The sequence below is a fragment of the Zootoca vivipara genome, chromosome Z (assembly GCF_963506605.1).
Source record: "Zootoca vivipara chromosome Z, rZooViv1.1, whole genome shotgun sequence".
NCBI classification, from domain to species: Eukaryota; Metazoa; Chordata; class Lepidosauria; order Squamata; family Lacertidae; genus Zootoca; species Zootoca vivipara.
In genome coordinates this window covers 29,602,471-29,612,662 of record NC_083294.1, presented here as the reverse complement: position 1 = coordinate 29,612,662, position 10,192 = coordinate 29,602,471, and the positions used below count along the sequence as shown (strand labels likewise).

The 10,192-nt window shown below is 47.5% G+C and overlaps 1 protein-coding gene across 1 annotated transcript; it reads left to right on the top strand.

Moving 5' to 3' along the window:
• The first annotated feature begins 7,794 nt into the window (after window positions 1-7,794).
• LOC118084087 (brain-specific homeobox/POU domain protein 3-like) lies at window positions 7,795-9,424 on the top strand. The gene is made up of 2 exons (XM_035113362.1): window positions 7,795-7,914; window positions 8,495-9,424. Exons 1-2 carry the CDS (start codon window positions 7,795-7,797, stop codon window positions 9,422-9,424), a joined length of 1,050 nt encoding a protein of 349 aa, XP_034969253.1.
• The last annotated feature ends 768 nt before the right edge of the window (window positions 9,425-10,192 follow it).

Sequence of the window (10,192 nt, the reverse complement as noted above, 5' to 3'; positions counted from 1 at the left end):
AGATGCTGAAGAAAAGGCAGGAGTGTGGGGGATAAATTCAAAAGTGCAAGAATTCTCTCTCTCTCTCTTTTTCTATCCCACTCCCCATCCCTGCACATTATTTGGGGCAAACCTATTTGTGCAAGGAGGCCCACTAGTGATAGAAGAATATATTATATATAGTGTGTGTGTGTGTGTGTGTGTGTGTGTGTGTGTGTGTGTGTGTGTGTGTGTTTTCAGTGGAGGGGATTGTGTTTTCTTTATTTCTCAATTTTTCCTAATCATAATTATTTTTAATTATTCCACTGGAGAAATTTTATTTCTTCTTTTCTTCCTTTATTTTGCTTTTGCTGCCTGCACACCATACATTGAAAGCAACCCCCTGTCCCTGTCCCAAATATTGGGAAGTGGCACTTGAACCTCACAAAACAGCAATTCCCTGCACCTTTAACAAATTGCAGCTCCAATAAATTCTGTGTGACTGAGGGAGGGATGTGCTTTAAATGTGTGTACAGAGCCAGAGCATTTACTGCACCACTCACTTTTGTCCTGCCCACTTCCACCTTGGCATGCAACTCTCATAAGGCTGGTCATATTTGAATCTGGCCCTTGGGATGAAAGAGGATCCCCACCCCTGGTATAAGAGTCTATTTCACCAAATGCATAATGCACCAAATGCATGCACACACAGAGAGAGAGACATGACGGTGGTGAAGTGGAATTGTAAGTGGTGTGGAAAATGAAATGAAAAAAGTACAGCTTGTGGCAACTCCGTTAGAACTAGAATGCATGAATGCATGCATGCAAAAAAAAAAAAGGCTCAGTGACCCTTTAAACAGCAGTGAGGGGTGATAAAATAACCAACTTGGCAATGCTGTGTTGATTAACATATGTAATGGGGCAGGAAATCATTTCCTCTATTCAGACTCAAATGAGTAGAATTGAATTTACTGATATATGTCAGCTATTCCACTTTAAAGCCCCTTCTGAAATTCCTTTGTTAAAGGGTGGCCACTTTAAGGTCTGTGGGCTTCTCGACATCCTGTCTGGTGGCCTTTTCAGTACAATGCTTGACTAAAAGGAGGCCCTTCCCAATTGTTTTCTAGCACTACCAAATGTTACAAAGCCAACCAGAGGCTCTCAATTAATAGGTCTGTGTTTTGACACAGCTTTTGACACTGGTGGCTTGCGCTTGTCCTCCCCAGATCAATAGTGCAAATGCTTGCCAGCTGTGGGTGCACAGTACTGTGAAAAATTGCTTGTTCTGAAGGACACCTCCCAGCATCCACCACTGCCAGGGCAAATGGTGATAAATAACTTAACCTAAGGATATGGACATCTGAGCATGTCTGGAACTTCCTGCCAAACCCACTTTGAGTGTCCCCACAATCTGTGTAACACCCATGCATACAGGGAAGCCCCAGGGACAGGCAGCATTACTCAGGAGCCTCTATGAAATCTATTGATTTCTCTTTTTCTTATCATCCCTTGGAAAGTGACTGATACGAAAGCCAAGAAGAAGAAAGCTCTTTGATAGCCTAACAAGTTGGAAGTCAGACTGCAATGCATTTGAGGTATAAGGCTATTTGCTTCCCAGACTTAGGGAGGATTGGACACACACACACACACACACACACACACACACACACACACACACACACACCATACTTTAGGGAAATAATTACATCCATCAAGTTATTAATATGTCTTTCAATACCTAATCCATTTATTTATGTTACTGTATTAAAGTTTTGTATATCGCCAAGACTTCAGAACATATTTTATATTCTATTTCTCTGCAGCTCCAAACTTTAGGTTCACCATTAGGATCAAGGAGTCAATATATTTTTCCAGGGGGAAACTGTTGCTTTCCCCCAGACATATTAGGACTTTGTTAGTGGTGGGGGTTTTTGTTTTGTATTTTGGACTGCCTAGGTGGTTTTATTGTGCTGCTTAACTCAATTAAAATACCGGTAAGTTTGGTTTCTTCTGACTGCCCAAGCAGATCCATTTTATACACAGGATGGGCTGCAAGCGCAGATCAGATGAGGCAGCCTCACTTTTTGCAGAGGCAGCCTATAAAATATTTAGTGAGCTGCCACAGGCAATTGCATTAAAGGAGGTAGTTAAACACCCCCTACCCGAGGGCACCCCCCCTGCCATGTAAATCAAACAAATTGGACTCTTTTCACAATTGACACACATGATTTTACTTATGGTGAATAATTTAGTATTAAAAAGTAGAGACACACTTTGCCCCATCTGTAATTTCTTTTCCTTTTATTCTTTTCCCTCACACTCCCTTCTCTACTGAGAGTTGGAGTGGTAGGGATGCCAGCCCTCCTCCTAATGTAGGAGGCGGCAAGAGGGGTATTTTGCTGCCTGGGTGACCCGTTAAAAAGATTCCCGCTTCTTAATGGAAGAAGCCGCGTTCGCTCCGGAAACTCACCAAGTTGTCCATTTAAAATCCTAAGCAGGATTAACGCTGAGGGGAAAGGCAGCTGGCCTTGATGAATTCCCTCCTGGCACCTTCAGTGGGCAATTGCACTTTTTAAATTAAGAGCTCTCCTTTAGTACAAAGTGGGTCAGGTTTTTTTTTTTTAATAAAGGTTTTTACAGACCTGATTAATCTCCCTAGGATCTATGGGTATCCTCATAATCAGTGTCTTGAGGTTTATTGCCCCTGGGGCTAGGCTGATATGCTTGTTAGGCCTCAGCCCTTCTTCGAAGCTAACTAGGTTACAAACTTCCCTTGCCACCCCAAGCCATGATGGCAGTGGTGCACAACTTCAACCATGGGCCTCCTCCTCACTGTTGTCTAGTGGTTACAGCAAGGGAGGGAGACTTTCCACCCTTATCTAAGAGCCCATTCCCTCAATGGCAATTTATCAGGGGTCACATGTTGACAGTAGGCAGGGCCAGAACAAATAATGGGAGGTACTACCTTATTTCTCCCTCTGGCACCCCATTACCTTACTGTCTTCATCCCTACCCAGTGGGCTGGCAGGCAAAAGAAACACATCTGCACTGACCACAGGCAGAAGATCCTCCACCCCACCACCGGCCTCCATTCATTGCTGCATCTATTTTGGCGCCCCTCTTCTCCTTTCCCTCTGGACACTCCTCACTCACATGAAATAAGCCTTAATCGAATGCTGTCAGGCAAGAACCGTTCCTCCCAGCAGCCTTTTTATTGTGCATTTCATACATAAGTAGACCTACAGGATAGTCCTTCTGACATTGCCACAGACACAAGTTTCCTCTGGGGTCAACATTCTACCACACCATACCATGGAAATCCCATTGGTAAATCTTATGCCTGAAGTGGCTGCCTCACTCTCCCAAATGGTAGGACTGCTCGTGTGTAGGGGGAGGGCATTACACAAACTTCATCACAACTGGATGAACCTCCCATAATGGTAAAGGTAAAGGTAAAGGGACCCCTGACCATTAGGTCCAGTCGTGACCGACTCTGGGGTTGCACGCTCATCTCGCATTATTGGCCAAGGGAGCCGGCGTATAGCTTCCAGGTCAGGTGGGCAGCATGACAAAGCCGCTTCTGGCAAACCAGAGCAGCACATGGAAACACCGTTTACCTTCCCGCTGTAGCGGTTCCTATTTATCTACTTGCATTTTGACGTGCTTTCGAACTGCTAGGTTGGCAGGAGCTGGGACCAAGCAACGGGAGCTCACCCCATCACAGGGATTCGAACCGCCGACCTTCTGATCAGCAAGCCCTAGGCTCAGTGGTTTAACCCACAGCGCCACCTGGGTCCCTTTCCCATAATGGTAGAACATGATTAAAATCATCCTCTGATAATTTTAATACACAGGCAGACTGATCTAGGGCGAGGAGCTTCTAATTGTATTTGGGTCCCAATATCCATCTGTTGAGATATCTTTGTCACTTGCATCAAATCTTGGACTCCTGGTGCCATTCATGAATTCTCTAATCTGTGGGATTATATCTGTGGGATGTAATCCATTGAGAGCAGTCAAGTACAACATTCCTTGTTTTCCAAGAGTGGACATGCAAGGGAATGTTTGGTCCAGCCAGGCGAAACTTCCTGTTCCTCCTGGCCTGGAGCATCCTTCCTTGCATGTGACTAGTGGGTGGGCATGACCTTTCCAGACCTGGTAAAAGGCCGAGGCATGCTGCCACTCTCTCTCTATTCCATCTTGTTTTTGTCCTGCGAACTTCCTGAAATGAACTGTTGGCTGCCCCAGGTCATCTCCCTTATGGGATAAACCTGTTAGTATAAGTTTGTAACTTTAAGCAAAAAGCCTGCCTTCAGGGATCACACTGTGCTCTGTCTGATCGTGAGTAAACTTTTTTTTATTGCTTATGAATAAGACTGTGGTGTCTTTATTCTTTTAGGAGGGATTCAAGGGGTCCTACCAGGAAAATATTAGAACACATTTCAGTCTGGATAAACCGGATTGAATTGCGTATTGTCTTAAGAAACTCACACAAGTTTGCAACTAGTTTTCTGCTGTGTAAAGGGGAATGTAGACTGCTAAGCAAAGAAACTTGCTAGCGCAAGTTAGAAAGGATATTAACAAACAATATATCCTCTCCTGCCACCCTGAACATTCCCACATAATCCTGTCCATGGCAATATGTACCTATGTCAAGCCTGACCTGTACCATTGCATGCCTTGAACTCATACATGCCTCAGTCAGCATACTTGGAATGGGAGTCATGACAACACATTTAATTGGCCGAAGCATGGAATTTTGATGGGGCTCAGCCTCCTCCTTGAATTTTAGGTGGGGCAGCCCCCTAGATGGCACCATCTTTTCTTTTCTTTTCTTTTCTTTTCTTTTCTTTTCTTACAGTTACAAGCTTGGTGGATCAGGGGAATGCTGTGCACATTGTGTATCTTGATTTCAGTGAAGCCTTTGACAAAGTCCCCCATGGTATTCTTGTATGGAAGCTGGTAAAATGTAGACTGGATGAGGCTACTCTTGGGTTGATTTGTAGCTGGTTGACTGACCAAACCCAAAGAGTGCTCAGTAATGGTTCCTCAACATCTTGGGAAAAAGTGACCAGTGGGGTTCCTCAAGATTCTGTCCTGGGCGGCCCATTGTTGTTCAACATCTTTATAAATGACTTGGATGAAGGAATTGAGGGGAAATTCATCAAATTTTCCGATGACACCAAACTGGGAGGGGTGGCTAATGCTGCAGAAGACAGAATCAGAATTCAAAATGACCTTAATATGTTAGAGAACTGGGCCCAAGCTAACAAAATCAATTTCAATAGGCATAAATGTGGGGTTCTGCATTTAAACAGGATGAATCAGCTGCACAAACATAAAATTGGGGATACCTGGCTTGCCAGTAGTACATGTGAAAAGAATCTAGGAGCCTTAGTAGACCACAAGCTTAACATGAGTCAACTGTCTGATGCAGCAGCAACAAAAAAAAACCTAATGCTATTCTAGGCTGCACCAACAGAAGTATAGTGTCCTAATCAAGAAGTAATAGTCCCACTCTATTCTGCCTTGGTCAGACCACACCTGGAATACTGTGTCCAGTTCTGGGTGCAACAATTTAAGAAGGATTTTAACAAACTGGAATGTGTGCAGAGGAGGGCAACCAAGATGATCAAGGATCTGGAAATCAAGCCTTTTGAGGAATGTTTGAGGGAGCTGGGTGTGTTTAGCCTGGAAAAGAGGAGACTGAGAAGAGATATGATAGCAATATCCAGATATCTAAAGGGCTGTCACATGGAAGGTGGAACAAGCTTGCTTTTTCCTGCTCCAGAGGGTAGGACTCAAACCAATGGATTCAAGTTACAAGAAAGGAGATTCTGACTAAACATCAGAAACAACTCTCTGATGGCAAGAGCTGTTCAACAGCGCAGCAAACTCCCTGGGAAGGTGGTGGACTCTCCTTCCTTGGAGGTTTTTAAGCAGAGGTTGGATGGTCATTTGCCATTGATACTTTAGTTGAGACTCATGCATTGCAAGAGGTTGGAGTAAACGACCCTCGGGATCTCTTCCAACTATACAGTTCTATGATTCTATGTGATTACAAAATATTTCCTATTTACCAGGAGACAGACTGAAGCTCAGTGGTTAAGCCCATGTTGTGCATGCATAAGGTCTCTGGTTCAATCCCTGACACCTGTAGATAGAAATTAGCAGGTGATGTGAAAAACCTCTTACAGATTCTCTGACTACTGATACTCAAACGAGCCTTGCAAAGAGAGTCAGAATAGACTAGGGGTCAGCAAACTTTTTCAGCAGGGGGCTGGCCCACTGTCCCTTAGACCTTGTGGGAGGCTGGACTATATTTTTTTTGGGGGGGGGTTGAACAAATTCCTATGCCCCACAAATAGCCCAGAGATGCATTTTAAATAAAAGGACACATTCTACTCATGTAAAAACACGCTGATTCCTGGACTGTCCGTGGGTGGCGGGCCAGATTGAGAAGGCGGCCCCTGGGCCTTAGTTTGCCTACCCATGGAATAGATTCTAAGGCCACTTGTGTTTCAAGTCACATTTGCACACTGTGGTACATGCCAGGGAGGGGATGATATGATCCCATTGTGCACTACCTGTTTGATCTCTGCACCTCTACAACCTCTCACCACTCGTGTTCATAAAGCTGTCATCAGTACATGCACTGTCAGCTGTATATATACTGAGAAGTAAATGTGGTGAAATGTGGTGGTTTTCCTTTTGGACTGAAAAGGTGGTTCAGGGGAAAGCACATTGAACTGCAGCATTGCTCAAGAAACTACTACAGGATAGTTCTGTGTGACGTGTGTACACGGATTAAAAAACCAGTGGGGGAGGAGGGGAGTGTGCTGGAGCCAGAGTAAATGGTAATGTGAAGACAGCCAAAGTTTATCATCTGCTCTCTGGCAGCACACCGTCACTCCATTTTTCTCCATCAGTGGAGAGACTAACAGAGAGTAAGGAGAAGCAGGCTAGCAGCAAACATATTAAAATTGAAGACACCCATGTTAGTCTATGTCAGGAGTGGAAATCCAAAAGCCTCAACAGGGAAATGCATCGTTGAGACATTTTGGTTGGTCCTAACGCAGGTACTTATCTATAATAAGGTATAGAACCAAGGAGATCAAGGACAGAAATCAAGATCTCATTTTCACTGGCAGAGGCAATTCCAAAGCACAACTTTCAAATACATTGTTTTGGAGGGGGCTTCTAGGACTCCCCCCCCCCGGAACTGCTTATCCTTGTATTTCTCTCCCCATATGTCCTGACATTGAATTTTTTAATTTTTTAATTTTGCTTCCTTAACTCTGCTGCTTGTTGCACGTGAGGTTTAATTCAGATGGGGCTAGAATAGTGGTAGTCAGTGCAAAACTTCCCTCCCCCCACCCCCGTTTAACAGAATGAGCAGGAGGTCCCTCCCCAAAGGCAGGCAGCCACAGCCAAAGGAAATAACTCATTTCCAGGGCAGGTGACAGTTTTAAAAAAATGTTTTTAATGTGATGATGATGATGATGATAAAAAGCACCCTGGCCCTCTTTCTTCTTCGACAAGCCGCCTCCGGGAGCTCTGGCGGCAAAAAGGCGAACAAGGAGCGTGAGCGCTTCTCCTGCTAAACCAAATAAAATTCCTTTCAGGCTCGGAGATCTCGGAAGTGGGCGGGGCGGAGTCCTTCCGCCGCAGCCAATGGGAGGGCGGCCCGCTAGACGGGTGTGGTCTGGGCGGCTCTATAATGTCATTGATAGTGCAAGAGCGCCGGCAGAGACAATAAGGGGAGCCGGGCTGGCGCGGTCACCTGCTGGTCTCCTCCTGCTCCTCGCCAACGCCGCCAACACCATAATCACCACCATGATGTCCATGAACAGCAAACAGGCGTTCAGCATGCACCCCATCCTGCACGAGCCCAAGTACACCCACCTCCACTCCAGCTCCGAGGCCATCCGGAGGGCTTGCTTGCCTGCCCCGCAGGTAAGGAACGGGTTCTACGGAAAGGGGATAGAGGTGGGGGGGGGAGGAAAGTGATGGTGGGAGCTAGTATTTCTGTGAAAGGATGTCGGTACCTGGATTCCTTGCTTCCCTTCTCCACCCCTGTGACCTACTCAGTTGGACTGGTTCTCTCCGATCCCCTAGACGGTAGCCTATGCGAAGGTGCAGATCAAATTTCCAAGTCGGGGGTGCAGGAAGAGGGAGGAGAGAGCGAGGGACATTTGGGGTGATGGGTGAGCCCGAAAGATAACTCGGGCAAAGTCTGGAAAGAGGAAGAAGACGGCTCTGCGGAGATCCTACGGCACTGTCCCGGCCCTTCCTGTTTACCCAAGTCCAGTCCTCCTCTCAAAAGTTGCGTGGCAGAAATGAGGAGGGGAGACACGTGGAGGTAGGAAACGGTATACTTTCGGGAAAGAAGGGGGGCAGGAAAGGTTCATTTGATATATCCCAGAAGCAAGGCGACCCAGCTAGGGTCGGAGGTGGTGGATAGGTGCCTGCTTTCCTTCTCTGGTTGCGTGCCTCTCTCTGAGCTCTGTCCATCTCTCTCCCCACCCCCTCGCAGCTGCAAAGTAACTTCTTCGCCGGCCTGGACGAGACTTTACTGCGGGGGGCCGAGGCCCTGGCGGCGGTGGACATTGTCTCACAGAAGAGCCACCCCTTCAAGCCGGACGCCACTTACCACACCATGAGCAGCGTCTCGGTCTCCTGCACGCCCACCTCGTCGTCGGTGCACCTGCACCACCCGTCGGTGCTGAGCGGCCACTCGCACCACGCTCACCATCACCATCATCACCACCAGCCTGCTCAGGGCCTGGACGGCGAGCTGCTGGAGCACCTCAACTCAGCCCTGCCGCTACCGGACGTGGGGGCAGCGCCCACGCACCCTCACCCGCACGCCCACCTGCCGGCCCTCAACGCCATGGGCCACGCAGCGCATGGCCAGCCGCCTATGGGCATGGGCCACCACCCGCCCCACGGCCTGGCGTCGCACACTGTTTTGGCCGGCCCGGAGACAGAGACGGACCCGCGGGAGCTGGAGTCCTTCGCCGAGCGCTTCAAGCAGCGGCGCATCAAGCTGGGCGTGACGCAGGCCGACGTGGGCTCCGCGTTGGCCAACCTCAAGATCCCCGGCGTCGGATGCCTCAGCCAGAGCACCATCTGCCGCTTCGAGTCGCTCACCCTCTCGCACAACAACATGGTGGCCCTCAAGCCCATCCTGGAAGCCTGGCTGGAGGAGGCGGAGCGGGCCCAGCGCGAGAAGATGGCTAAGCCCGAGGTATACTCGACGGGAGACAAGAAGCGCAAGCGCACCTCCATCGCGGCTCCGGAGAAACGCTCGCTGGAGGCCTACTTCGCCGTCCAGCCGCGGCCTTCGTCGGAGAAGATCGCCGCCATCGCCGAGAAGCTGGACCTGAAGAAGAACGTGGTGAGGGTCTGGTTTTGCAATCAAAGGCAGAAGCAGAAGCGCATGAAATTCTCCGCCGCTTATTGAGGAGAGAGGATGGGGAAAGGGAAGGAAGAGCGGTGAGCGGAGGGGGATAGAAGGCAAAAAGGACGCCTAAAACGGAGGGACAATGGTGAATCTAAAATAAAATAAAATAAGGGTGAAAACATCTCCCACGGGCATAGGGAGCTCTATAGTGCACCCTGTGCTGGACTTACTGGAACTCCCTTGGCCGAGGAGTAAGGAAAGGCAGACGCAACTCAACCAGCCCCATCCGAGAGAGAAAGAAAGAAAGAGAAAATAAAGACTCTTTGTTTACTAAGTAAAAGAACAATGCAAATACTTCAATAGATATATACAGGAGTGAGGGGGGAAACCCCTATGCTACTGTACCATATTCCTGGTGAGTGAAAAAGTTGAGTCTTTTTCGTGGGTTTACTTTACTTTACTTTTTTTAAACGAAAAAAGGGACTTCATATTGTCATCCCATTTCCATCCCTGTATTTTCAAGCAAACGAGATATGGAGGGGGGAAAGGAAGGAAGCTTGAAACCGAAAGCAAACAAACACTCCCTCTTTCCTCCCGAGTTCCAAAAGTTTGTTTGTTTTTTAATACTTTTTGCTGGCTTCTGTTCGATGAGATTATTATTATTATTATTATTATTATTACTACTACTACTACTAGTACTACTACTATCTTTGCTCCCATTGGCTTACCTCTCCGGCACTCTTCACCCCATCCCAGACCTCGCATGCTTCAGCCTTCCGATCCTCTCCTTGCCCCACAGCAAAATCCAACCGCATTCTTTGCAATAAA